The 27,821-nt window shown below is 56.9% G+C and overlaps 1 protein-coding gene and 1 pseudogene across 1 annotated transcript; both read left to right on the top strand.

Annotated features, from left to right (window-relative positions):
* Positions 1-1,026: 1,026 nt before the first annotated feature.
* LOC138850314 (large ribosomal subunit protein eL20 pseudogene) lies at positions 1,027-2,252 on the top strand (annotated as a pseudogene).
* A 3,501-nt stretch (positions 2,253-5,753) lies between these two features.
* STRIP1 (striatin interacting protein 1) lies at positions 5,754-23,953 on the top strand. Its single transcript, XM_002715791.4, has 21 exons — positions 5,754-5,974; positions 8,445-8,514; positions 9,689-9,763; positions 10,153-10,287; positions 10,389-10,509; positions 11,664-11,732; positions 12,685-12,791; positions 12,900-13,027; positions 14,470-14,652; positions 14,948-15,165; positions 16,634-16,699; positions 16,787-16,850; positions 17,640-17,711; positions 18,124-18,198; positions 18,339-18,436; positions 19,500-19,626; positions 19,805-19,905; positions 20,529-20,595; positions 21,083-21,187; positions 21,753-21,957; positions 23,021-23,953. Exons 1-21 carry the CDS (start codon positions 5,795-5,797, stop codon positions 23,266-23,268), a joined length of 2,514 nt encoding a protein of 837 aa, XP_002715837.3. The 5' UTR covers positions 5,754-5,794; the 3' UTR covers positions 23,269-23,953.
* Positions 23,954-27,821: the final 3,868 nt, after the last annotated feature.

Genomic DNA, 27,821 nt, shown 5'->3' with positions numbered 1-27,821 from the left:
CCAGTCCCCTCCTCGGGGACTCACAGAACTCAGGGAAACGTGTTTGCTGACTTGTGATGGGTATGGATGGAGAGAGGCACAGGGCAAAGCACATGGGGCAGGGCAGGAGTCGCCAAGTGTTCAGCTGTCCAGAAGCTCTCTGAACCCCGCCCTTCTGAGTTTTTCAGGAGGCTTTGCTACCCAGACACAATTGAGTCCATCATTTGGCTGTTGGTGATCAGCTCAGCCTCTGATCCCTTTCCCTCTCCTGGCATCCAGAGGGTGGGGCTTCTAATCCGGCCTGATTTTCTGGTGACCAGCTCCCAGGCTGCATCCACCTAGGAGCTGCCAGCTATCCACCAACTTGGTAGCATAGGAAAAGACACCTCGGGAGCAGGTGTTCAGCCTAGCAATTGAGATGCTGGTTAAGACTCCCACGCCCCACACTGCAGTACCTGAATTCTGTCTTTGGCTCTGGCTCCTGACTCCAGCTTCCTGCTAATGCAGACTGAAGTCGTTGACTTCTCACTACCCAAATGGAAGACCTGTGCTGTGTTCCTAGCTCCCCGCCCAGTCCTGGCCCACCCTGAACCATTGCAGGCATTTGGGGAGTGAACCAGTAGAAGGGATTCTCTCTCTCTCTCTTTCTCTCTCCTTTTGAAATATATAATTTTTAAAAAACTTTTAAAAGGAAAAATACAGGGTCGGTGCTGTGGCATAACAGGTAAAGCAGCTGCTTGCAGTTCTGGCATCCCATATGGGCGCCAGTTCAAGTCCCAGCTGCTCCACTTCCGATCGAGCTCTCTGTAGTGGCCTGGGAAAGCAGTAGAAGATGGCCCAAGTCCTTGGGCCCCTGAACCTGTGTGGGAGACCCAGAAGAAGCCCCCAACTCCTGGCTTTGGATTGGCCCAGCTCCAGCTGCTGTGGCCATTTGAGGAGTGAACCAGCAGATAGAAGACTTCTCTTTCTCCTCCTCTACCTCTCTGTAACTCTGCCTTTCAAATAAATAAATCTTTTTTTTTTTTTTTTTTTTTTTGACAGGCAGAGTGGATAGTGAGAGAGAGAGACAGAGAGAAAGGTCTTCCTTTTGCCGTTGGTTCACCCTCCAATGGCCGCCACCGCTGGCGCGCTGCGGCCTGCGCACTGCGCTGATCCAAAGGCAGGAGCCAGGTGCTTCTCCTGGTCTCCCATGGGGTGCAGGGCCCAAGCATTTGGGCCATCCTCCACTGCCTTCCCGGGCCACAGCAGAGAGCTGCCCTGGAAGAGGGGCAACCGGGACAGAATCCGGCGCCCCGACTGGGACTAGAACCCAGTGTGCTGGCGCCGCAAGCCGGAGGATTAGCCTAGTGAGCCGCGGCGCCGGCCAAATAAATAAATCTTAAAACAGGGAAAAGACAGTTTCACATTGGAGATTCCTAGATTTTTAGGGATTGTTTTCCAGGAAATAGGGACAAAGAATAAAACCCATCGACACCTAGTGACACCTTATTTAAAAGCTCACCTGGGGTTGTTTTGTGGGTGGCGGCGATAGTGGACAGAGCACCATGAAGGCTGCGGGCGCACAGGGAGAATATAAAGTGGTGGGAGCTGCCTGTCCACCCCCCCGGTGCCACACACCGCCCCTCTACTGCATGGGCATCTTCATGCCCAACCATGTGGTGGCCAGGTTCCTTCCACTCTAGTACTTAGCTTCTCAGCCGAAGAAGATGATGTCCTGGGGGAGATCTGCTGGCAGGTGTTTGAGAAGTCCCTGCTGTGGGTGAAGAGCTATGAGGCCCGCAGCAGCATGCACAACATGTACGGTGAGTACTGCAACCTGACCAGCACAGGGGCCGTCACCGGTGCTAAGGCAACATGGGCGTCCACCACATCCTGATCACGAAGGTGGAGATGCTGCCAGCAAGTGCTGCTAGCCACCATCAAGCAGTTCCATGACTCCAATATCAAGTTCCCACTGCAGCGCCAGCACAAGCCCGGCTTCACCACTAAGAGGCCCAACACCTTCTTCTGCCCCACTGCATCTGCCCCAGTAAACTTAGCCTGGGAATGCAAAACAAAACAAATCAAAACACAACCAAAATGCTCATCCGGGGGCCGGTGCGGTGGCTTAGTGGGTTAAGCCATGGTCCTGCTGTTCCACTTCTGATCCAGCTCCCTGCTAATGTGCCTGGGAAAGCAGCAGAAGATGGCCAAGTGCTTGGGCCCCCTGCATGCATGTGGGAGACCCAGATGAAGCTCCTGGCTCTTGGTTTTGGCCTCACCCACTCGTAATGTTGTAGCCATCTGGGGAGTGAACCAGCAGATGGAAAATCTTTCTCTCTCTTTCTCTGTAATTCTTTCAAATAAGTAAAATAAATCTTAAAAAAAAATAAGAGACTTGTTCCTTTTAGTTCCTTTTAGACTGGGAAGCCCAAGGTCAATGACCCCTTTCTTGCTACATCATCCCATGGTCAAAGGCAGAGAGACAAGAGAGTGCACACATGTATGTGAGCGTGTGTGTGTGTGTGTGTGCACACGCAAGAGGGAGGAGAGCAAGGTCATCCTTTAATCAGAAACCCACTCCCGTGAAATTAAAGCCACTCCTGTAATAACATTAATACATCCTTGAGGGGAGAGGCTTCATGACCCAATCACCTTCCCATGGTTCCACCTCTCAACACTATGCACTGAGGATTAAGTTGCATGAACTTTGTGGGACAGGTGCAAACCACAGCAGCCAAGATGGCTAAAAATGTCTTTAAGGATTCCACAACACAGCAGCAGGTAACAGTAACAAGTAATTATTACATATCACTTTTTTTTTTTTTTTTTACAGGCAGAGTGGATAGTGAGAGAGAGAGACAGAGAGAAAGGTCTTCCTTTTGCCGTTGGTTCACCCTCCAATGGCCGCCACCGCTGGCGCGCTGCGGCCAGCGCACTGCGCTGATCCAAAGGCAGGAGCCAGGTGCTTCTCCTGGTCTCCCATGGGGTGCAGGGCCCAAGCATTTGGGCCATCCTCCACTGCCTTCCCGGGCCACAGCAGAGAGCTGCCCTGGAAGAGGGGCAACCGGGACAGAATCCGGCGCCCCGACCGGGACTAGAACCCCGGGTGCCGGTGCTGCAGGTGGAGGATTAGCCTATTGAGCCACGGCGCCGGCCAGTACATATCACTTCTAAGATGTGTAATCTACAAGTCAGAATTGACATGTCTGAAACAAGTTTTTCCTTTTCCCAGATTTTTTTCATTTATTTAATTTATTTAAAAGACAGAGTTAAGAGAGAGATAGAGGAGAGAGAGAGAATCTTCCATCTGCTGGTTCACTCCCCAGATGGCTACAACAGCCCAGGGGTGGGCGAGGCCAAAACCAAGAACCAGGGGCTTCATCTGGATCTCCCACATGGGTGCAGGGGCCCAAGGACTTGGGCCATCTTATGTTGCTTTCCCAGGCACACAAGCAGGGGAGCTGGATTGGAAGTGGAGCAGCTGGGACTTAAAACAGCATCCATATGGGATGCTGGCGCTGCAGGCCAGGGCTTTAACCTGCTGCACCACAGTGCTAGCCCCCCATCTTAAATATTCTTAATAAAGTAATACAACCATCCCCCTTGTTGTTCAACCCAAAAATCTAGGACTCAGCCTTAATTGCTCTATCCAGTTGATAAGATTCCAGCCTATCTGCCAATCCTGCCACCTCTACCTACACAATATAGAAATATTATACCAACCCAATGCCCCATCCTGGTACAAGCACCCTCATGGCCATCTCCCTCATCTCCTGACTTGTCTACCCTCATCCACTCTTACAACTCACCAATCCCTTCTCCAAAAGCAGCCAGGTTGATCTTTAAACATCAGACCACGACATCTACCTGATTAACACACTGATGGTTTTCCATGTCACTTAGAACAAGATCCAAGTTAAGTGCCAAGGCTCTGCTTTTTCCTGGCCCCTGCATCATCTAGCTCTCATTGACTCCTGCTCTTCCTCTGCTCAGTTCCAGCCACACTGACCTCAGGGCTTCTGCACTTAGCTGGTCCCTCTGCCCATGTTCCCTCCCTGGATCTTTCATTTCTTGCAGAACTTATCCAAAATGCTATCTTTATGGCTGCCTAACTAGGCAATCTACCTAGTACGGTCACACACACTGCCACTTTTTTTTAGATTTATTTATTTGAAAGGCAGAGTTACAAAGAGAAAGGGATAAAGAAATAGATAGATAATCTTCCATTTGCTGGTTACCCCTCAAATGTCCAAAACTGCAGGGCCTCTGCCAGGCCAAAGCCAGTAGCTTCATCTGGGTCTCCCTTGTACTGGACTAACCATACATAGAATCTCCTGCCACTTTTCCAGGCGTGTTATCAGGGAGCTGGATTGGAAGTGGAGCAGCTGGGACTTGAGCCAATGCCCATATGAGATGCTGGCATCACAGGTGTGGCTTAACCCATTAGCCAGCCCCCACTTGCCACCTCATAATCCCTTATACTTACTCTTGTTTTTCTCTCCTTGGATCAAACTTTGTTAAGGCTCCTGAGTCTTCTGCCTGACCAGGCCTGAACTGGGGCTCCCTTCTCTGTCCTTGTTGAATCCAGTTTGAGCAAGAATCCTGCAAAGTCAGTTTAACAAAAAACTCACCCTTGATGTGGGACCACTCTTGATGTCTCAGTACTCTGGCTGCCCCCAGCAGTAATCCTGTCAAGTCAGCTTAGTCAGAAACCTTACCCTTGATGCTTCCTCCTAGTAGTTTTTGGTCCACGGATCCTCACTTGTCCTTTTTGGAGGCAAAGTTAGGTTCAATCTCTCCCTTAAGGCAAGCCAAAGTTGCAGTGGCCCCTATACTTGTGCCCTGTTGAACAAATTCTGCCCTGATATCTTTAAATGTTTTTTTGTTTTTTTTTTTGACAGGCAGAGTGGACAGTGAGAGAGAGAGACAGAGAGAAAGGTCTTCCTTTGCCGTTGGTTCACCCTCCACTGGCTGCCGCGGCCGGCGCACTGCGGCCGGCGCACCACGCTGATCCGATGGCAGGAGCCAGGAGCCAGGTGCTTTTCCTGGTCTCCCATGGGGTGCAGGGCCCAAGCACCTGGGCCATCCTCCACTGCACTACCTGGCCATAGCAGAGAGCTGGCCTGGAAGAGGGGCAACCGGGACAGAATCCGGTGCCCTGACCGGGACTAGAACCCGGTGTGCCGGCGCCGCAAGGTGGAGGATTAGCCTATTGAGCCACGGCGCCGGCTCTGCCCTGATATCTTTAACAAGTGTCATGAATACCTTTTCCTCGAATACCTCACAGCCTTATTTCTCTAATATCACCCTTTTTTGTTCATTGTTTGGCCCACTAGGCATTTATGGACTGGGAGTTTTCTCTGTGCTATCTCACTGCTTAAGCATAGCAGACAATGAGTGCACGTGCCACACTGTGATTGATTTAGTCGTGCATGGCTACCCCAAATGAGTGCAAACTCCATGAAAAGGTCTTATCCATCTTGTTCCCTACGGTATCCCTAAGTTTTGAACACTGCTATGACATTGCTAAGTGTAAATCGATTTTAGAGGAAAGAGGGGGGCCGCTAAACAGACTGAACGAGATAGAGCAGGCCTCACACACAGAACGACATCTGAGTAGAACTGGAGAGAAAGAGCAGAAACTGAAAAGACCAAGAAAACCAGTATTTCAGCCAGGAGAAATATCGCGAGATGTCGGGCAGCCAAGATGGCTTCCCGCACTTGCCGCCACACTCAATATGGCGAACAGAGAGAGCGTTCCTGGAGGAAGTCACGCGAGATTTGCATCCCGGGGACTGTTCGTGAATTGAGCCGGGGGTGTGGAACAGCCAAGATGGAGCCGGCAGCCGGTGGTCCAGGCCCTCTGATTGTGAATAACAAACAGCCTCAGCCGCCGCCACCTCCACCGCCCGCGGCTGCGCAGCCTCCCCCTGGAGCACCGCGAGCGGGCGGAGGCCTCTTGCCCGGAGGCAAAACCCGCGAGTTCAACCGCAACCAGCGCAAAGACTCGGAGGTCAGGAGCTTCTGGGGGCGAGGCTAGGACCCGGCGGGCGGCGGCTGGGGGCCCGGGCTCGCGCTCGCGGCCGAGCTGGGCTTCCCGGGGGGTTCGGCGGGGCGGGACCGGGGAGCTGTCACTTTACAGCCGAAGGAGCAGGCAGCGAGGCTGGTGTGGCAGTTCCCCGGGCCGGGGGCGTGAGGCTGGCAGCGCCGCCCGAGACAGGCTCCCGGAGCCGGCATCCACCCGCTGGCTCCCGCGGACAAGCCGCCCCCGCCGCGGCCGCCGATGAAAAGCGGGCGCCCCCAGTCTCTTATCCTCTCGGTGGAGGGCGCCGACCGGACGGCGCGGGCGGGCAGGGAGGCGGCTGGCGAGGGTTTAGACACAAGGCGCCTGGAAGGCGGATGGAGCTAATGACCACTCATAGTACAGCGAGGCCGGAGCTTTCGAGAGCAGGGGGCGTTGCCTCTGGTGCAGGCTCCGGCCATGGGTTGGCAGTGCTTGGTGTGCCCAGAGCGCCCGATGCTGGGGGCCCTTAAAGGATTAGACGCACTCGTGCCGGGGACCCAGGCTTCGCTCGAGTTCCAGGGGCGCCGGCTGGGGAGCAGCTGACTGCTCACCTCGCCCCGAGAGAAGGCGTTGCTCCTACCGCTTCCCTGCGCAGATTCATGAATGAAGACGCACGTCGCAGCGTTGTAGGGCATCGTAATCAGCGCGTGCCAGAGCTCTTACTATGCAGTCTCCTTCACCTGACGCAATCCCGGGCCGCTCCGCCGACTGGCGCTGATGAGTGAGAGGGAGCCATCGCTGTCCAGGCGCAGTGTCCCCACTCTTCCCCGCCGCAGAGCCGGGATACTGGCTTTGGACGTGCAGGATCAGCTCCTCTCCGTCTTCTGTGCTTTTGTTGCAACCCCAGACCTCTGGTGTAAAACACTGGCAAGCTCAGAGTTGGAGCTGGAAGTGAATTCTTTGGAAAAGCAAAGGAAACCGACGTTTGTGGGACCCGTGGGTGGTGGGACATCCAGGAGGACGACTCAGTACTTTTTCAAGCACGGGGAGGTTGTGAGAGTGAGGGGCGTAAGCCCACCTTCATCCTGAGAGGGGTTATTTTTGAAAATGGCTTTACATTTTCCTGAGTAGCCATGACCAGTTGAATACCGTTGGGTGCATTTTCACGTCTCTTACTACCTTTTCATTTCCACCGAGACTGAACCCACGGGAGGCCAGGAGACTGTCTGCAGGTGTCTCCTTAAGGTGCAGAGGCTGAGTCAGGCGGAAGGCAGTAGCTGGGAGCTGGATCTATGCCTGGGAGATAGGGAGGCTGATCTCTGCCGAGAGCGCTCTGTGCTACATAATCCTGATCGGTTCTTAAAAACCTGCAGGGTAGACTTTCCTCATCCCCATTCCAAAAAGGAAGAAACTGGGGCTGGCACTGTGGCGTGGTGGGTTAAGCCATCGCCTGCGAGGCCCACATCCCATATGGGCACTGGTTCAAGTCCCAGCTGCTCCACTTCTGACCCAGCTCTCTGCTATGGCCTGGGAAAGCAGCGGAAGATGGCCCAAGCGTTTGGGGTCCTGCACCCGTGTGGGAGACCCAGATGAAGTGCCTGACTTTCGCCTGGCCCAGCCCTGCCTGTTGTGGTCATTTGGGGAGTGAAGCAGTGGGTGAAAGTTCTCGTTCTCTGTCTCTCTCTCTCTCTCTGTAACTCTGACTTTCAAATGACTAAGTAAAGTAAATCTTCTAAAAAGGAAAGTGCGAAGCTCAGTGACTTGGGAGAGGGGTCGTGTGTTGTCTCGGAATAAGGGGCAGAGCTCTTGTTGTAGATGTTACCTAAGACTGAGGGTGGGAACCGCTCTCTTCACCACTCTGCTATCGCGAGGCCTACAGGACGGTGTGTTCTGGGTAATCACCTGTGCCCAGCAGTGAAAAGGGTCTGTCGCATTCTCCTGTGTGTGGGAGGCGGGCCCATCTGTTTGCTGCCTTCTCTGTCAGTTCTCACTGCAGTTTGAGACAAGGGCGAGAGACTAAGAGTTTGAATGCTGGGTTGATAGCCCACTAGCTGCCTAGATTCTGGAATCCTAGCACTTTGTGGAATAGTGGCTTCAGGGCACAACGTACTTGGAAGCTTTGTGTTCGTTCATTTGAGAGGGATTTGAATATAAAGCAGTGGAGGACTGTGCTGGGCATTGTGAAATCGCTGCTGATCAACGTGGACTGACTTCCTGCTTTCAAGGGCCTTGCAGTCTCGTGGCGAGGTGGAAACTGGACCCCACATGCAGTAGTTACAGGCGCTCTGGAGGGACAGGATAAGGTGCTCTGAGACGGCTTGGTGGGGAGGAGCGCGGGGCTAGCCCAGGAGACGAAATATGGTGATCGAACAGCAAGCAAAGGGGAGGCAGTGGTTTCCTGGGAACAGTGGTGGCTCTGGGTGCATTTCTGTTTCCTGCTTTGTAAAGTACGCGTAACGCTGTCTCCTTTTGTCAACAGGGCTACTCCGAGTCACCAGACCTTGAGTTTGAATATGCTGACACAGACAAGTGGGCCGCAGAGCTGTCGGGTAAAGCACAGTCCTTTTGTCATCTGGGGGCAGTTTTCTCCATATTGGTCTTTACGGAGATTTACAATGTGTATCATTTTGGAATCATTTTTTCCTTAGTTGTATCAGTGATACACACACACACATATGTATGCATACATATATGTGAATAGTATGTTATTTTGTTTAAGTTTTGTGTACCTTGAAACTGGGTTCGATCGTTCTTTTGTTTGTTCTCTTTCTCTCTTTCATTTGTTTTTTCTCTCTTCCTTCCTTTTTTTAGATGTATTAATTTATTTGAAAGGCAAAATTACAGAGAGAGAGGGAAAGACAGAAAAAGAGAGGTCTTTGATCTGCTGGTTCACTCCCCAAATGGCCACAATGGCAAGGGCTAGGCCAGGCCAAAGCCAAGAGCCTGGAACTTCATCCAGGTCTCCCACGTGAGTGCCGGGGCCCAAGCACTTGGGCCATCCTCTGCTGCTCTCCCAGGCACATTAGCAGGGAGCTGGATCAGAAATGGAGCAGCTGAGACACAAACTGTCACTCGTATGGGATGCCAGCGTTGTAGGCAATGGCTTAACCTGCTAGGCCTCAACGCCAGCCCTGTTCTTTACTTTTCTGAAACATCTCTGTATTCAGCTCAGTTGGCTAGGGCCTAGTCCCAGGGTGACATGGTAATGTTCCTTGGCCATACACTGTCCCCCAGCAGTCGCCTCCCATACAGTAGTGTGTCATGGGAGATACCAGCAAACACGCCTGCATGTGTGCAGATCTGCCATTGCCACAGCCACTCCTGTGTGACCTAAGTCCAATGTGAGCTGCTTCTCCAGCCTCCATACTCCCGGGTCAGTTGGCAGGTAGCACTGGGGAGACAGTTTCAAGGTGGCGCTCACCTCTGGCATGGCATGGCGTGGCGTGGCGTGGCATGGTGGATCGGTGCGTATCAGATGGAAGTGCCTGTATTTATGCTTCTCCGGTGTCCTGGATTTCAGCTGCAGGGGGAGTCAGCATTCTCTGCATTACATACCCGAGCGCCCTAAGACACCCCCACCCCGAGTGATTAGCATAGGCCAGGAGTCGACGGGTGCAGGGGCAGAGTTGGTCCCGGAAGCACACACCTGACCTTGCTGGCTACTTGGGAGTCCCCTGGGGAAGCAGGTGTGGAGCTGCTGTGACGAGACTCTGTTCTTGACAGAGCTTTACAGCTACACGGAAGGACCGGAATTCCTGATGAACAGAAAATGCTTCGAGGAAGACTTCAGGACTCATGGTGAGGTGGTTTCCTGATTTCTTGGCTCATCACCGGCGTTGCAAGAGCTCCAGTTTCTCTTAGTCATCTGGATGACCTAAGTCATCCTGGAATGGCCCGAGAAACCTGTTGGACCGACTTGTTCCAGGCCGGGTGCAGCACGTAGAGTCGCCTTGTGGGCCTTTGCTGGCGGCTTTTCAGAATGTGAGCACTGGGGAAGAATCTGTGTGACTGTAGTGTTTGGGTCAGGAAGTTCCGATTCATAGAGCAGCAGTCGGACCTTGCCCCTTCCACAGAGTCACCGGTCTTTCCACCCCTATGGCAATCCTGAATTTGGTGGATCAACAGCGGGTCTCTTCCATTGTGAGCATTTTTCTAGGCTCAGGTATCACTGGTGTCTTGCCCTGCAGTGACAGACAAAAAGTGGACCGAGCTGGACACCAACCAGCACCGAACCCATGCCATGAGGCTCTTGGATGGCTTGGAAGTCACTGCCAGGGAGAAGAGACTCAAGGTGGCTCGAGCAATTCTCTACGTTGCCCAAGGTACTGGGTGGGCCTCGCCTGGGTCCCCTGGCGCCTCTGCCAGTGACGTCGCCCAGTCAGACGTGGGGGTGGGCTTGGCGAGCATTGCCGTGTGTTGGCAGGCACCTTTGGCGAGTGCAGCTCGGAGGCAGAGGTGCAGTTCTGGATGCGCTACAACATCTTTCTGCTGCTGGAGGTGGGCACGTTCAACGCCTTGGTGGAGCTTCTGAACATGGAAATAGAGTGAGCACTTCTGCGGGGCTTGAGTAGGGAGGCGAGGGCAGGGCTGGACGGAGGACCGTCTGTAGAACACACTGGCTTTGAAGGGGTTAAACGGGCCACTTGGGCTGAGGGTTTCCCCCCAGGCTCTGTTCTCACCTCTGGGGTTTCATAATTGGAAGCTGCCACCATTAGGGACCAACCCTAATGCCTGCAGCTCCCTAAAGCCAGCAGCGCCTTCAAGTCAGGCAGTGCCCGTGCCAGGCCTCTGGTGCCCCTCAAAAGAAGCTCTGCATTTGAGCCCTCTTTTGCTCCTGCTGACTCCATTTTGTTTGCTCTGCAGTTTTGCCCTCAGCAGGAGGCCAGAACCCAGTGTGACATGTGGTGGGCTCAACCTCAGCCTTGTCTGGCAGGTGTCACCGCCGGCGCCTTGTTTGATAGACAGGTTGGCTGTGCTCGTGTGAGGATAGCGTCATCAGGGATAAGCGCTAAGCACACTCGCCGAGTGCCTCTGTGTCCCAGGCATTGTTTGAAGGAGACTGTAGATCTAATTCATGCTAATGACATGGGTCCTGGGTCCTGTGTCACTCCCAATTTAGAGGAAACTGAGGCACAGGGCAGTTCAGTACCTTGCCCAAGGTTGCATAGCTCGTAAGTGCTGGAGCCAGGATTCAAACCTTGCAGTCTGGTCCAGGCCTGAGCTGGTGGGCTTTTTGTTTGTTTGTTTGTTTTAAGATGTATTTATTTATTTGAAAGGCAAAGTTACAGAGAAAGAGAGGGAGAGACAAAGATCTATCCACTAGGTCACACCCCAGATGGCTGCAATGGCCAGGGCTGGGCCAGGCCAAAGCCAGGAGCCAGAAACTTCCTCAGGTGTCCCACATGGGGGGAGGGGCCTGAACACCTGGGCCATTTTCCACTGCTTTCCCAGGCGCATTATCAGGGGGCTGGATCAGAACCAAAGCAGCCCGGACATGAACCGGCGCCCATGTGGGATACCGGCAGTGAAGGCGGTGGCTTAACCTGCTATGCCACAGCACCGGCCCCACTGTGCCGCGTGGCCTCTTGTGCCGCCTTAGCACATGTCACAGCCCTGTGGTCCCCCACTGGGTGGGACTTGTTGAGGGCATCACTCCGCCTGGCTGGGCCAAGTGCTGACTCTCGAGTCTCCTTTGCAGCAACAGCGCCGCGTGCAGCAGTGCCGTGAGGAAGCCCGCCATCTCCCTGGCGGACAGCACAGACCTGAGGTGAGCAAGGGCGGGCCTGGGCTCTCCTGGCAGGGCCGGCTCTGGGCGGTGCCTTTGGTTTCCTCGTTGAGTATGCGTCCCTTCTGCACATGCAGACCTGCAGGTGTCTCAGGTCGGATGGGCTCAGTGTGATTGATGAGTGGGCCTTGCTGAGGACCCTACCTCGGTGGGGCTCTGGGTTGAGACTCCCAAAGGAAAGCCAGGGTCGAGGCGCTTCTTGGAGCCTCAGAGAAGTGTGGGCCTGCTGCGGAGGACTTGCTGGTGGGTGTTTTGTATTTGCGTGTTGCATGTTGCGCCTTGGCCCCCCACTTTGCGGCCGGCCCAGCTGGAGCCCCATCTACCTGACTGAGCCTGCCAGCTTCGTAATGGGTCATGGATGCAAGGGACTGGTAGCGGCTGCCGGACAGCAGATCGCGTTGCCGTCCTTGAGGGTTGGAGCCTGGCTCTGTGAATGTGGAGGTTGTCCGGGCGGGGCGCTTGTGGTGTCCCTGATGTAGTTAGAGTTCTCTTCGCGCTTCCCGCCCTGTCACGGTAAACGCTGTCCTTGCTCTCCCCGGGACTGTCCTGTGTTGACCCTCAGAGCTCACTCCCGTTTCTGGGTTTGTTTTCTCTTGCCGGGAAGCCTGTGGCAGTCAGTGCTTTTGGCCATTCTTGTTCAAAGTCACTCGTTGAGCAGCCTTTGAATAGGCACCTGCTTTGAGTGAGCACATTGTTAGGCGCTGGAGAGAGAAAACAGAGTAAGCTCTGGTCCCCCAGCCAGCACAGCGGGAAACGGTGACGGAAACACCGGGAGGGGAGAGTGAAGCCTGCCTTTGCTCCGGGGGCCTCTCAGCTCTCCCCTTTCTGTTCTCGGTGTTCCCTGTATTATCCCACGTGAGCTGGGATGAAGGAAGCCAGGGCTGCTCCCTAGATTCCCCAGCCTACTCCTTTATGAACTGGCTCTCGTCCCCAGGGTCCTGCTCAACATCATGTACCTGATCGTGGAGACCGTGCACCAGGAGTGCGAGGGCGACAAGGCTGAGTGGAGGGCCGTGCGACAGACCTTCAGAGCCGAGCTGGGTAGGACCCTCGGGGTCTCCTTCGGGCCCGGTCTGGAGCTGAGTCTGGGAAGCTTTGGGAAGGTTTGGAGCTGCTGCGGTCGTCCTGATCCCTTTTTGTCACCCCTAGGCTCCCCACTGTACAACAATGAGCCATTTGCCATCATGCTGTTTGGGATGGTGACCAAATTTTGCAGTGGCCACGCCCCTCATTTCCCGATGAAGAAAGTTCTTTTGCTGCTCTGGAAGACCGTATTGGTGAGCACCTGGTTGCAAGGAACTCAGGCAGTAAGGGGTTGGACGGGGGTGGGGGACTGCCCCTGTGTAGCCTTTTGAAGCTTGAATGTGAATGTATAATCTCTATAGTTAAAAAGTATTGCGCAAGCGCCTGAAAGGAGACGTCAGAGCAGTCGCTGCATTGGGCCCCTGCAGCCCAGGAGGACTTGGTCTTTGTGTCAGGTTAGATTATTGCTCCCAACCCCCGGAGAAGCTGTTGTCTCAGTCGTAGTGCAGCCTCCGTGGGGGACAACCTGGGGAAAAAGGGGAGCTGGAGTTGGGGCTGCGGCTGTCACTGCGGCTCCCCTGCCCTCTGAGCAGGCCGACTGGGGCCAGGGCTCAGTAAGATGGGGTCCTCCTCAGTCATCTCATGTTTCTCTTGGCCACGTGTCCTGTGGGTTCCCCTCGAGGCCTTACTAAAGGCAGAGCGGAACCGAATGGCTCAGATGGTGGAACTCAGCAGCCATATGTGCCATGCGAGGCGTCTCCTCATCGGGAGGTGTTTTGATGTGAAGCTTTCTTTTATTATTATTTAAAGGTTTATTTACTTGAAACACAGAGTTACAAAGAGAGAGGGAGAGACAGAGAGAGAGAGATCTTCCTGTTGCTACTCCACTCCCCAGATAACCGCAATAGCTGAGGCTGGGCCAGGCCAAAGTGAGAAACTCCATCCAGGTCTCCTGCATGGGTGCAGGGGCCCAAGCACGTGGGCCGTCCTCCTCTGCTTTCCCAGGTGCAGAAGTGGAGCGCCCAGGACCTGAACTGGTGCCTGTGTGGGCTGCTGGCATTACAGGCAGTGGCGTAACCCACTGTGCCACAACACTGGCCCGTAGTTGAGTCTTAATTTGAGTAACCAACACCGTGTTTCCAGTTGACTGACACACTGGCGTATACAAGTATCGAGAGGAGTGAGCCTCGCAGCCTGCCCTTTGTTTTTGGAGGGGGTATCGCGAGCCTGCATTTTACTCTCCTCTCTCTCCCCTCTTGCTGACTAGGGACACTGAATCCCCTCGGGGCTGGCAGTGGTTCCGTGTGTAGAGGTTGTGTGGGTTGTAGTGCTGTTGCGGTGGCTTATTTACCAGAGAGGCAGACAGAGAGCGCCCGTCTGGTAGTTCACTCCCCACAGGGCTGGGCCTGGCAGAAACTGGGAGCCAGGAACTCAGTCTGAGTCTCCCACATAGGTGGCAAGGACCCAAGTACTTAATTCAGTTACTGCTGCCTCCCAGGGTGTGCAGTAGCAGGGAGCTGGGATTAGGAGCAGAGCTAGGACTCAAAGCAGGCACTGCAGTGAGGCAGGGATGTGTCCCAAGCGGCGTCCCCACCACTAGGCCGAGTGCCTTCCACTGGGTGCCTTTGAGCCTGGCGCAGTGCCCAGGGCAGCGGTGGTTCTGCTGACGCCAGCTGCACGCCCCTGTCTGGTGCAGTGCACACTGGGCGGCTTTGAGGAGCTGCAGAGCATGAAGGCTGAGAAGCGCGCCCTCCTGGGCCTCCCCCCGCTGCCCGAGGACAGCATCAAGGTGATCCGCAACATGAGGGCCGCCTCGCCGCCAGCGTCTGCCTCCGACCTCATCGAGCAGCAGCAGAAAAGGGGCCGCCGGGAGCACAAGGTGAGGGCGGCAGAGGGCTGTGCAGGTGCACACAGAGGCAGGGCTGCCGGCGTCCTCAATGGGCAGGTGGAGGATGCCAGTTCAGCAGGGGCACTCTGACCGTGGCCCCTGGCCCTGCACAGGGTGCGCTCGGCTGCAGCACTGTTGAGGCGTTAGACGAGAAATCGCCATTTGGTCCCAGCCTTTCCACCGCTCTTGCTCTCTCCCCAACGCCTTCCAGTCTCCTGCCCTCTCAGCCACACCTGCCAACGCTGGCTCAGTGGGCAGCCCCTGTCAGGTCTGCCTCTGTTCGTAGGCTCTGATAAAGCAGGACAACCTGGATGCCTTCAACGAGCGGGACCCCTACAAGGCCGACGACTCCCGGGAAGACGAGGAGGAAAATGACGACGACAACAGTCTGGAAGGGGAGACCTTTCCCCTGGAGCGGGATGAGGTGATGCCTCCCCCACTGCAGCACCCCCAGACCGACAGGCTTACCTGCCCAAAGGGGCTCCCGTGGGCCCCCAAGGTCAGGTGAGTGTCAGAGCTCCACAGTGCTCCTGGTCCTAAAGCCAGAGCCCGTACACCCTCACACCTGGCCCCTGTGCGCAACCCCAAGCTGTGCTGGCCTTGCTGGCCCTTGTGCGGCCCCGAGTCAGTAGTTTGAGTCAGCTCTTGGTTCGACACACTAGTGAAGGGGGTTAGGAAACGCAAAGCAGGGTGTTACCGTGAACCCGTCCCCACCCAGCCCTCTTAATGGAAAAGTGGAAGGATAAGGAAGACTTTCCTAGGGATCATAGCTAAGGTAGGTAGGGTAGCTGTGGGAAAATGGATGGCTAGGAAGGACCTAGAGATAGAAAACTGGAATCTGGGTGGTGGGCAGTAGCTTGAGAAGTAGGTGAACACGCGAGGGGAGGGAGGTGAGCCCCTGTCCTGGCCCAGGCAGAGCCTCTGCTCTGAGTACCTGTGAAGGGAGTGCAAAAGAGGCCATCCAGAAGCTTCTGCCAGGTGTGCCGATGGCTTAAAACCGGAAAACGTGACACCTGTGCAAGATCAGGAGCGTGTAGCACTGATTATCGAAAAATGTTAAATACTCAGGGTTGGCACTGTGGTACAGTGGGTTGGGCTGCGGTCTGGGGTGCTGGCATCTCCTAGGGGCGCCGGTTTGAGTCTGGGATGCTCCACTTCCAATCCAGCTCCCTGCTGATGCACCTATGGAAGCAGCTGGAGATGGCCTGAGTGCTGCCACCCACGAGGGAGACTTGGATGGAGTTCCTAGCTCCTGACTTCGGCATGGCCCACCCTGGCCATCACAGCCATTTGGGTAGTAGACCAGTGAATGGAGGATCTCTCCTTCTGTCCCTCCCTCTCTGTAGCTCTACATTTCAAAGAAATATAAATCTTTTTTAAAAACAGTAAATATTTAAGAAAGTCTGTTGACAAACTTGTTACTTCAGTCACAGAAAACATATTTTCTTTCTTTTTTTTTTTTTAAGATTTATTTATTTATTTGAAAGGGTTACACAGAGAGAGGAGACGCAGAGAGAGAGAGGTCTTCCATCTGCTCGTTCACTCCCCAGTTGGCTGCATTGGCCAGAGCTGTGCCAATCCAAAGCCAGGAGCCAGGAGCTTATTCCAGGTCCCCCACGTGGGTGCAGGGGCCCAAGGACTTGGGCCAATTTCCACAACTTTCCCAGGCCATAGCAGAGAGCTGGATCATAAGTAGAACAGCCAGGACTTGAACCAGTGCCCATATGGGATGCCGGCACTGCAGGCAGCGGCTTTATCCACTATGCCACAGCGCTGGCCCCAGAAAATATATATTCAAACTATTAATCCAACAAAATTATAAGAAACATGAAAATAGCCTGAAGGTTATAGTTTTTTTCCTTTTACCAAAAGCAAGAACAATTACGGGAGGCTTCCCTGGTTTCACAGTTGCTGGATGTTCTGTGTTTCTCTTGTCTGTGACACCAAAAACCTCGCCCTCTTCCTTTGGCAGAGAGAAGGACATTGAGATGTTCCTTGAGTCCAGCCGCAGCAAGTTCATAGGCTACACCCTGGGCAGGTGGGTGTGACCCGCGTCCTGTGGCGCTCACTGCCCTTCTGTGTGCCTTGATGCCGAGGCTCAGACGGGGCCTTCTTTCTTCTCCAGTGACACGAACACAGTGGTGGGGCTGCCCAGGCCGATCCACGAAAGCATCAAGACTCTGAAACAGGTAAGCGGCTGTGGGTGAGCTTTTGGCCAGATCTGGTCCGGGTGAGTAAAGTGCGCCTGACCCGTAGGGAGTAGCCCTTGAGAACTGTTACCCATCTTAGAGCCTGGGCTGTGGGCAGGGTGCACTGCAGAATAGCTGGGCTTCTGTTGGGGCTGACGGATCAGGTTAACGGCTGGCAGCTGGAGTTGTGAGGACCCAGCGCGTAGCCCTGCTTGTTCCTTGTCCAGGTCGGCGGGCAGTGGATATGGAGGAGTGGGCGGCCGGGCCCTGTTCACTGATCAGAGAGTCGTGGGAGAATGAGGCTGAGGGAGAAAAGAGCACAGGCTGTCAGCAAATGGATTCTGGAGAAAGGGGTTGGGCTAAGCCTCTGCTGTTCCTCCTCCCCTCCTCTCCAGTCCAGGTCGAGAGACCTGGAGTGGTTTGCAGGTCGTGGCCCTTTGCCCGGGACTCGTGTCTCCCCTGCCACACCTGGAGTGCAACCACTTACATGGTTCCCAGATGTGTTTTCGAATCTGGACGCCTTGGTTTTGGTTTCAGTAGCGTTTGTCATCACTGAAGCTATGGGAGAGCCCCTGGCCCTCCTTTAGTTTGCCTTCTGCTCTCTGCCGTGGGCTTCTTAGCCTGGCTATTAGCGGTAGGGAGTGCCTGCTGAGAAGGATGCTTGGGGTTTAGAGGTCTTTGTGGTGACTTGGCCTCTCCTGGAAGACTGTGTTTGAAGGAAAAATGTTGGGGCTTGGTGAGGGCACGAGGGCTGTCTTCCCCAGCGCCTCCTTTGCCGTCTCTCTCCAGCATAAGTACACGTCCATCGCCGAGGTCCAGGCGCAGATGGAAGAGGAGTACCTTCGTTCTCCTCTCTCAGGGGTGAGTGGGGGCCTTTGTCAGCCCACAGCCGTCCCCAGCTGTCCCCAGGCCCTCTGCTGGGCCCAGACTAAGGTGGCACAGCCAGCGCAGGGGTCAAGAGCACAGACCCTGAGTCCCAGCTCCACTACTTAGTGGGGGGCAACTTATTGGATCTCTGTTTTGTTTTCTCACTTATGAAATGAGAATAGCAGCAGTGACATGGTGCCTTCAAAGAGTTGCAGTAAGGAGGAACCGAGTTATTCCAAGTAGAGGGCCTGGCACGGTTCAGGGGAGGGGGTGGAGGTGGGGTTGCCATCATTGTCTTCAGTTCTTTACATTGACACCTACATCTTCTTCTCCAGCCAGTGAGGAAGCTGGCCCAGGAGAGTGCAGTGTGGACTGGGGTTTTGTCTTTGTACCCACTGTGTTCAAGGGAGAAGAGGAAGTCGAACAGGTCCCTGCAGAAACTCTCTACCAAGGCCTGCTCCCCAGCCTGCCTCAGTACATGGTGAGTGCTGCATCTGGGGGCCCTCTGGGTGCCTGCAGCAGGATCCCCTTCCCCACGGGACTGGCCTCGAGTACAGCCCGCAGGAGGACCAGCGCTCGGGTGGCCTGTGGTGCGGGCGCTGAGCCGTCTGCGCTTCCCAGATTGCCCTCCTGAAGATCCTGCTGGCTGCAGCCCCCACCTCAAAAGCCAAAACCGACTCAATCAATATCCTGGCGGACGTGCTCCCCGAGGAGATGCCGTGAGTGCTGCTCCGGGACTCGAGCAGGGTGGGGGGAGGTGGGGGAAGGGCAAGTGGCCCCCTTTTGTTAGGAGTCCCTGCTCAGGAACCAAGCTGTCGCCCTGGCTGTGGACATGGCTTGGTCTGCCGGGCATGGATCCTAGTGTACACTCTGCCTCAGGGTGACCCCCTAAGATGGGGGGAATGGTCTCTCCTCTGTGAAGTGAGTGGGGGGCATTAGACACGTGCCACACCCGCCCCATAAAGCCGCATACAGGGTCAGCTTCTGGACAGTTTGCCTGCAACAGCTGAGCCTGAGCTGGTGAGGTGGCCGGCAGAACGCTGGCCAGTGTCTCAGGGTGGCTGTGGAATCCCGAGGGCTTCTTCCTCCCTGGGCCCTGAGCGCATCTCTTCGACATGCCAGTGCAAAGTGAGATTGTGTTCTGCTTTGAGAAGGACGAGGCCTTGGCCTCCTCTGCTGCCAGCGGCCCCTGGCCTGGAGCCCAGCCCCTGGCTGGCTGCAGCTCTGGAGCCTGGCAGCGGTAGCCAGGTGAGGGAGGAGGCGGGGATTGGCTGGCACCCGAGGGAGGGTCCTGGGATGTCAGGCCCTCATCATGGTCCGTGGGCAAGCTCCAGAGGCAAAGACTGTTTTCTCTTAGAAAGATTTCTAGTGAGAAGTCTTGAGTTAAGAAGCTGGGTAACTTGATACTAGCTAAATTGATCTGACTTCAAAATCTTTTTTTTCCAGTAACCTGAAACTTTGAAATGTACTAGTATTCCATGGAGCATACTTGGGGGGACTCAAGTTAAAATAATGGCAGAAACTCAAGGGAGATCTTGAAAAGCTGAAGTTCCTTTTGGGAGGAGAAGCAGAGAAACAGGCCAAGAATGTATTTGTGGGCGTCAGAGGGAAGGAATACATTGTGTTGGGCTAGACTGCATGGAGGTGGGCAGGGGGATCCCTGCACTTGACCGCGACACCATGGGCTGGGGTTGTCGCGGAGCCTTTGCCCAGAGAGGCTCTCTTGGGAGCTGGGTGGGAGGGGCTGCACTGCCAGCGGCTCATCCAGGCCACGGTTTCCAGCACCACGGTGTTACAGAGCATGAAGCTTGGGGTGGACGTGAACCGCCACAAAGAGGTCATCGTCAAGGCCATTTCTGCTGTGCTGCTGCTGCTGCTCAAGCACTTTAAGTTGAACCACGTCTACCAGGTACCTGCAGGGCCTTCCTTCGTGTCCACAGGGCGGGGGCCTCGGGCAGCCTGCAAGCACAGGCGCTTGCCTTTGACCCTGCTTGAGTTCTGCGTGAATATTTTAGGATGTGCTCCTCTAGCCAAAGCCTTTTATCCCAGTCCCGAGGGCCATGCTTCTTTTTTTCTGTTGGCTTTAGTTTGAATACATGGCCCAGCACCTGGTGTTTGCCAACTGCATCCCTTTGATTCTGAAGTTCTTCAATCAAAACATCATGTCCTACATCACCGCCAAGAACAGGTAGGCGTGGAGACTGGGGTGGGCTGGGCCAGACTGCAGGGCTGGCAGCTGCTTTCTCCCACTGCGTCCACTTTGCTGGCACCTCTGAGCTGGCATTCCGCCAGGCATCAGGGCACAGAGATGAAGGAGACTTGGTCCCTGGCTGTGGAGGGCCCAGCGTGACAGGCTCGTGACAGGTGACTGTGCCGGGGCAGGAGGGTCCTCATTCTGGGCCCCAGGACTCCCCTTAGCACTCTGGTGCCCCTCCTCCCCAAGCCAGCCGTGCTTGCCCTGGCTGCTCACCGGCTTGCGACGCCACAGGGTGAGCAGCCGGCCAGGACCGGGCCTCATCAGTGCCTTAAGCAGTCTCCTACCCAGCTCCAGCCTCCCTGGCATGGGGACACTCCCAGAGGATCTCGACCCCATGGGCACTATAAGCTGGTGTCTGGCCGCAGAGGGCCTCGTGGGATTTCTCGGAGCAGCTGTTTCCTCTCCTTGCGGCTGGGAAACCGGCGCAGGGCAGACCAGGCAGGCGCCTGCTTCTCCGACAAGCGCAGCAGGACGGCCAGGAGCAGCTCGGCCGCAGCTGCCCCACAGACCCGGCCTTTGCTCATGATGGCACCCGCTTCTCCTGCCCTCTGCAGCATTTCTGTCCTGGATTACCCTCACTGCGTGGTGCACGAGCTTCCGGAGCTGACGGCAGAGAGCCTGGTGAGTGGCCGGCCCCTTCCCAGCTGTCCCCTCGGCAGGAGGGTGAGCAGGCGGACAGCCTGCCCCACTCGGCATGGGTGTCTTTACAGAGGGGTCATGTGTGTGCGGCTGGCTTCTTAACCTTTGTGAGGGCATGGGAGGGCGGGGGGTGGGGGAGCAGGTGGATCTCGCCTCGCAGGAAGATTTGCAGGTAGAAGTTAGGGAGCGTGGTCTTCGGATCCCAGAGCCCGCCCAGTAGAGTGTCCTCCCTCGCCCCACACTGGACTCCTAGTGCCATAGCCTCTGTTCTCATGGTCCCTGTTCCCTGTTGGAGAAGTCTAGGGAGCCCCGGCCCAGGCCCCGCCAGCTTCTGACCTGGAGTGCCCGCGGGCTGCTCTGGGGTCAGGGGCCCCGGTGGAGGCGTGGTGATGCGGCTGTTGAGATCGCGCGGCTTGCTGGGCACCCTGCAGCTAGGAGGGTTGTGACTGGTGCTGGGTTTGCCCTGCAGGAAGCAGGGGACAATAACCAGTTTTGCTGGAGGAACCTCTTCTCTTGTATCAATCTGCTGCGCATCTTGAACAAGCTGACCAAATGGAAGCACTCAAGGACGATGGTGAGTCAGGCGCCGTCAGCAGGCCTGAAACTGGGAGCTCAAAGAAAGGGGCCGTGGCCCCGCCTTCCCCTTCTCCCCCCAGAAGCGGGGAGCCCCAGAGCGGGACCCTTCCCAGTTGACCGTGCTGCGGCCACTGCCGTGGCCTTGAAGGGCTGGTTCCGCTTCCTGGCTGGGTTGGACTAGAAGCCGGAGAGGCTCAGCCCTGTGCTGGAACACTGGAACACTGTGCACTCCTGGGAGGGCTCTGGTGTCTTCCTTGGCCCTGGTCTGTGGGTTCCTCTGGGGTGGGGCGGTCCCTGAGCCGCCTGGAGTTACCCACGCGTGTGCAGAGCAGCGTTGCTGCGGGAAGAATCCACAGCTTGCTTTAGATTCCAAAGGAACCCCTAACAGGAGGCCCCGCCATCTGGGTGGTCTGGAACGGTCCTGCTTTCAGCACTCAAAGTTCGTGTGCCAGGAAGCCCCTCAGTCTGGAGAAGGCGGGGGAGCGGCCCCCCGGCGTGGCCGCCGTGGCTGCTGGCGCGCTTGGCTTGGTCCTCAGCCGGCCCTCGCCTGTGCCCCTTTGCAGATGCTGGTGGTGTTCAAGTCGGCGCCCATCCTGAAGCGGGCCCTGAAGGTGAAGCAGGCCATGATGCAGCTCTACGTGCTCAAGCTGCTCAAGGTGCAGACCAAGTACCTGGGGCGGCAGTGGCGCAAGAGCAACATGAAGACCATGTCCGCCATCTACCAGAAGGTGCGCCACCGGCTGAACGACGACTGGGCCTACGGCAACGGTGAGGCTGCACCCGGGGCTGCCTGGGCCGGGGGACACCTTTCACCCCCTTCTACAGCAACAGTGAGGCCGCACCCGGGGCTGCCCAGGCTGGGGGACACCTTTCATCCCCTGCCCTCGGCTTCCTGGGCCTAGGGCAATGGTGAGGCCGTGCCCGGGGCTGCCCGGGCTGGGAACACCTTTCACTCCCCACCCTCGGCTTCCTGCCATCATAGCACTGGGATGGACTCTGAGCCGTTGCCCAGGCATGGCGCCTGTGATCTTCCCTCGGTGCCTCCGTCCAAGTCACTGCTTTTCTGGAACTTGTCGCCTGACTCCAGCCCCGCTGCACCTGCCTCCACTCTGGCTGTGGGAGGCTTGCAGCTCCTGCTCCCACGCTTCCATTTCTTCCCCTCCAGCTGCGCCCTGGTGATCTCTTCAACCGGCAGATCCTGTGGGGCAGCTCACGGAGTAAAATCCTCTAGCGTCCTCTTCCCCTGAGAACCAGAATCAGGGTCAGTGCCTCGAGCAAGGTGGATGAGGCCCCCCCCTTCCTCGTCGCCTCCTCTCTAACTCGACCCAGCTTCCTGTCTGACCTCATTACCCAGAGTCGGCCCTGCCCCCCTCACACTTGGGGGGTACCTGGCGCAAACCTTAGCCATGCCGTGGCCCACTTCTGGCCTCCACGTGCCCCGTTCACTGTTGCGATGTGCTTGCCGTGGCACCCGGGCTGACTCTGGCTATACACCCAGAGCCCGGGGGGCTTGTGTGGCCCACGGTGGCACGGCGTAGCTGTCGGGGGGTTGAGCGAGAAGGAGCAAACGAGGGCATCTCCGGGTGCTGCCTGTGACCCTGGAGAGCCGGGGAGGACGTCCCCTGGGTGGAGGGCGTCGTGCCCTGGCACTCCCCGGCTGGGTCCTCAGGGCGCCTGCGGCGTGTGCCTCTTCCTCTGCCTGTGCGAGGCTCCTGTCACACTTCCTGAGGCTAGCTTGGTGGCATGCTGCGCTGCCAGTCCGCGTCCCTGGTCCTGGCCTGGGCTCAGGGAACCTGGCCTGGCTCTAACCCTGCCTCCTGTTCTGTTCCAGATCTCGATGCCCGGCCCTGGGACTTCCAGGCAGAGGAGTGCGCCCTCCGTGCCAACATCGAACGCTTCAACGCCCGGCGCTACGACCGGGCCCACAGCAACCCCGACTTCCTGCCAGTGGACAACTGCCTGCAGAGTGTCCTGGGCCAGCGAGTGGACCTCCCTGAGGACTTCCAGATGAACTATGATCTCTGGCTGGAAAGAGAGGTCTTCTCCAAGCCCATTTCCTGGGAAGAGCTGCTGCAGTGAGGCTGCTGGGCAGGGGACTGAGAGAAACTGATGACCTGTTCCCTGGGGGAGTGGCCTCACGTGTGGCTGCAGTGCCCCCGGCCTCCTCCAGGTGGCAGCACAGCTCCACTGTCTCACAGTGGTGCCCTGGGCTTATTTATAGGTGACCTGGGGTAGCCTCGCCCAGTGATGGCCAGCATCCTGCTGCATCTCTGCGTGGAACACCCTCCCTTCACTACCTTCCCTCCCCCTTGCCATCCTCTTTTGAACATGATTGGCTGCAGCTCATTTCACACCCAAGGCTGGGCAGAGCTGGGGGCTGGGAACTCTCACTGCACCTGAGTTTCAAAGGTCACACCGAGCCCTCCTGAGACAGCAGATCCTTGGTGTGTCATCTGAGGAGGAGGGCTTAGGATTGGGGCAGGAGCCGCAGCCAGACGTCGGCATCGTGCTTGTGGTCTGGGGGTTTCTGATGGCATTCCAGCCTCCTGCTGAGTCTCACCCGGAAGCAGTTGCAGAGGACCCCGCGGCTGCCTCGGCACTTGCTTTTGGACAAGGGTTGAGGGAGGAGGGGCTTCCATCTTCCCTCCTGGTTGGCAAGGGCCTGTAGATATCCATGTATAAATCTGTGTGTCGTCTCCTGTGGCATGGTGGGCTTTCTCATGTGTTTGTGTACTCTGTTTACATTAAAAGGAAGCAAAAACAACCCCCACTGCCTTGCCTGGAGAAGCATGGCCTCAGCATCCCCAGGTCTGGAAAGTGGCTGCCCCGGCCGCATTGGGTCACCTGCCGGGGGGCCTGCTGCTGCCATCTGAGGGGCCCAGGCAGGGTTTGGTGCTATCCCCACATCAGTTGGGTCCGCCCCAGCCCACCCCCAGGGCTCTGACGGCTGCTGGTGCCCCCTCCCTGCCCAGCAGGACCACTGGGTGTAGGGTTGTTTCGGTAGGAGGCCCAGGTCTCCCTCAGCTGAAGCGGCTCCGGCTGAGGGAGAAGCAAGCCAAACCTTGGTGGGAGGTGTTGGCTTGAGGTCTCCTGGAGCCCACACTCGCGCTGAGATCCCAGGCCCCGGACCCCGTCTCTCCAGGGGTTACCGTTTTGTTGCTCCTGGAAAGAGGGCCCTTCTCGGAGCCACTGGGCCTTTGGTCGGCCTGTGGGCACTTTATATGAGGTCTTCAGCCTCCAGAGTGCCTTGCTTCTAAAGGAGAGGCCCTGTTTGAGGGTCCTCATGCTTGCACAGTCCTGGCACCTGCTGAGCCCCGGGGCAGGCCCTACTGGGCCGGCATGGCTGGAGCAGCAGGGAGCGGCAGTGGTGGACTCCTGTGGGCTGGCTAGTTGCTGAGACTCGCATGGGACAGGGTCTTTCACAGGGGCCTGTTGGAGTGTCCACTGTTTCTTGCCAGGATCGATGGGGAGTGTGTCTTGAGATTCCTGTTGGGGAAGGGGGACTTTCACATTCTCATTCCGCCATGGGGCTTCTGTCACCAAACCTGCCTGGCTGAGGCTTTGGCCTCCTCCTTGTCTGACTTCCCCCGTCTCCTCTCTGGCCTGCAGAAAAGGAACATAGAATACCAGAGTACCGGAGGCTGCAGGGGCTAGAAGACCTGGGCAGGGTGGGGAGGGGGCCTTCATCTGTGGGCCCAGGCGGGGCAAGGCCGCCTCCCAACCCTGGCTGTGCACGTGGTAGGTTGGCAGTGGGAACCGAGTCTTTGTACAGAAATCTCCTGATGCCACCTGATCTCTGTCCATGTTACCTGGGTCACGCAGTGGCCAGCGCACCTGAAGACCCCTTGTACAATAGGTGACATCAAGCGCTGCTCACCAGATGGAGCACCCTGAGGTCCAGGGTCCCTTGCGAATCACGAGTTGCTACTCACTGGGTGCCAGACAGGTCCCAGGAATGATGCCAGGTGTTTCTCGAAGGCTTTTCTACACCGGAGTCAGCAGATGCCAGGTCCTTGAGTGTGCCAGCTGCTGCTATGGTCCCCTTGTATGTGACGTCTGTTCCTTATAGCCCCAGTGCCATCCCTATGTCACAGGCGAGAAAACCCTGGCCCAGAACGTGCCCATGGTCACATTGTAAGGGCTGGAGATGGGATTCCAACCAGGCCTCTGTTGGCTGGGTACACGTGTTTCCCTACCCGCTTCCTGTCCCTGTCCCCCAGCACTGAGCACTAGTACCCTCATTTGCCGGTCTGTTCACCTTAGGACTTGCTCCGGTATGGCCCCTGGCACAGAGGGTTCATGGCCAAGGTCCCTTGCTTTGGTCCTGACTAGGCCCGTATGCTTAGCCTTGACCTAGCCTCTAGTTTGCCCTGAGTGTCTCCTGGCAGTGAGCAGGCCGGTGTCGTTCTTCTCAGGCTGTGCCTGTTTCTTGCCGTCCCGGGTCTCAGAGGACCCTGGTGCTGGAACTGTCCCTCTTTGCCTGTGAGGCTTCACTCCCGGGGGCTGGCTTCCTGGCTGTGCTCCCGCGAAGCCAGAGTATTGGGTTTCTGTGGCACTGGACCCGGTTAGCCGCGGGCTTCTGGCTGTAAAACGAGGGGGTTGCACCTGTGGGAGTGAGACCGCCCTGCCTTGCTGTCCAGCCTCTGGCAGTCCTCACGGAGGGACCTTGAGTTAATCCAGCTCATCTGTTTTCCAATGGCCCCATTGTGAGAGCTGACGAAAAGCCTGGATAGTGGATCCATGGACCTGGCTGAGACGATAATAAATGGCAGCGACTGTTAATGTTGCTGATGGCCCTGCCAACTTGGACAGACTTCTAGGAATTTGCATCAATTCCTGTGTCCCCTAAAAGACGCCCTGCCATCGAAGACCAGATACATCTGAAGGGCCCATCGCAGGTCCAGTTGGTCCCAGCTGGTGCTCCTGTTGCAGGAGAGCTGAGCCGGGCATCCTGCAGCCACTGAGTGGGAAGGGAGGGGGTTTGGCACCAGGAGCAGCTCAAGGGCACATGCTTCCTGCTCCTTGCCTTCCTGGGGAAATGGATCCTGGAGCCTGAACCTGGGCAGGAGGCTGGGGCAGGGGGGAGGGTAGGACGCCAGGACGCCCTCTGCTGGATCGTTTGGTTGTAGTCCACCCAGTTCCCAGCCATGCTAGGCCGTGGTCTTGTCTGCAGCCACAGAAGGTGTGCGCTTCAGGGCTGTCATTCAGGTTGAAGTGTAAGTGGCTGGGGGATGTGGAGGGGCAGCATCGAATGCCTCCAATGAGAGGCATTGCCCGCTGCCCAGCACACAGGAAACCTGGCCAGGGCCCTCCAGCCCTGACCTGGTGCCCGTGCCCTGCCAGGAGCAGATCTAGGGCCCTGGAATCGTCCCTGGGTGGGCCCCAGCCAAGGCAGCGTGAGCTCAGCAACCCTTAAAGTTGCGATTCCAAGTGCGGCTGCTTCCCCGTTTCCTTTCTCACAAAGAGTGACTTGAGCCCCATGCTGGCCATCAGGAACCCCAGGGCCCAGGCTGAGGTCTGGGGTCACCTCTGGAGTGATGCTGGGCCAGGGGTATCTGCAGACCCAGAGGCTTGGGGGAGGAGGAGAGCACAGCTAATGGGAAGCAGGTGGAAGGGCTGCCTGCGCCCTGGCCTGGGGACCGGCTGGCCGGGCTGGCCCAGCCAGTGGGAGGACCGTCCGCTCGCAGATAATTCCAGAGAGCAGGCTCCGAGATGCCCATTCATATTCATTATGTGTGAAGCAGGCAGCTGTAAAGTTAGCTTTCTCTTCATTTAGCTGTCATGGGACAGAAAAATATGAGCTGTGGACAGATGCCCCTGGATGGGAGCCAGTAGCCGGTCACTGGCCTCCCTCTGCCCTCCCCCAGCAGGGCCCTCCCCGCCCCTCCGGCCGACTCCAGGCCTCTCCTGCTCGCCTGCTCCCTTTGCTCGGATGTCACGAGAGCCTTTCGTCTCCCTGCACCTCTCTGTCTGACCACCGCTCTCTCTAGCCTCTGCGGCTCTCTGACCTGGGGAGCAGGCTCCCAGGGCAAGACTGTGCAGTGGTCTGAGCGCCGCAGTTAGGAAGTGGGGTGGAGTCTCTGTTCCTTAGCTGACAGCTATGGGAAGCCATGGGCGGGCCGCTGGCCTCCACTTCTCTCCCTCACTCTTCCCTGCCTGTTGGGCCCCGTCCTGCTGGACACAGGGCCTGCCCTTGGGCCTTGGCACCCACTGTCAGGACAGGGAGGGAGCAGACTGCCGGCAGCCAAGCTCTTGGCAGGAAGCACGGGAAGGGAAGATGCTGGCTCTCTGGGGACCGCCAGCACTCGTAGCGGCCGGTTGCTGGGGACTTGCTCCCTCCTTGGGAATGGCAGGCCCTGCCGTGTCCGTGTGCACTCCGGCCTCTCTGTGCCTGCACGCTGAGGCGGCGGGCGGGGGAGGCCGGTGCTGGCCGAGGACGAATTCTGAGCAATATGGCTGTGTGCAGGCAGAGTGGGAGGGCCCTCCTGCTTTCCCCTGCTATGGAGATAAGGCAGAAAGAGGGGGTGAAGGAAAGATTGGGTGAAGCTCTGCAACCACAAGAAAGAGCTCTGGCTTTTGTCTCTGCCCTCCAGCTCGGATGTGCTCCAGGGGCATCTGGGGGAAGGGAGCCG

This window comes from Oryctolagus cuniculus, chromosome 7, assembly GCF_964237555.1.
Source record: "Oryctolagus cuniculus chromosome 7, mOryCun1.1, whole genome shotgun sequence".
Classification (NCBI taxonomy): Eukaryota; Metazoa; Chordata; class Mammalia; order Lagomorpha; family Leporidae; genus Oryctolagus; species Oryctolagus cuniculus.
This window is presented reverse-complemented; position numbering and strand designations above follow the sequence as displayed.

Excerpts from the sequence above, each read along its gene's own strand:
- STRIP1 (XM_002715791.4), top strand. The coding sequence starts at position 5,795 with ATGGAGCCGGCAGCCGGTGGTCCAGGCCCTCTGATTGTGAATAACAAA. Across the intron at positions 17,712-18,123 it reads TTCGTTCTCCTCTCTCAGGG|GGAGAAGAGGAAGTCGAACA; the intron begins GTGAGTGGGGGC and ends ACTGTGTTCAAG. Across the intron at positions 20,596-21,082 it reads AGCTGACGGCAGAGAGCCTG|GAAGCAGGGGACAATAACCA; the intron begins GTGAGTGGCCGG and ends TTTGCCCTGCAG.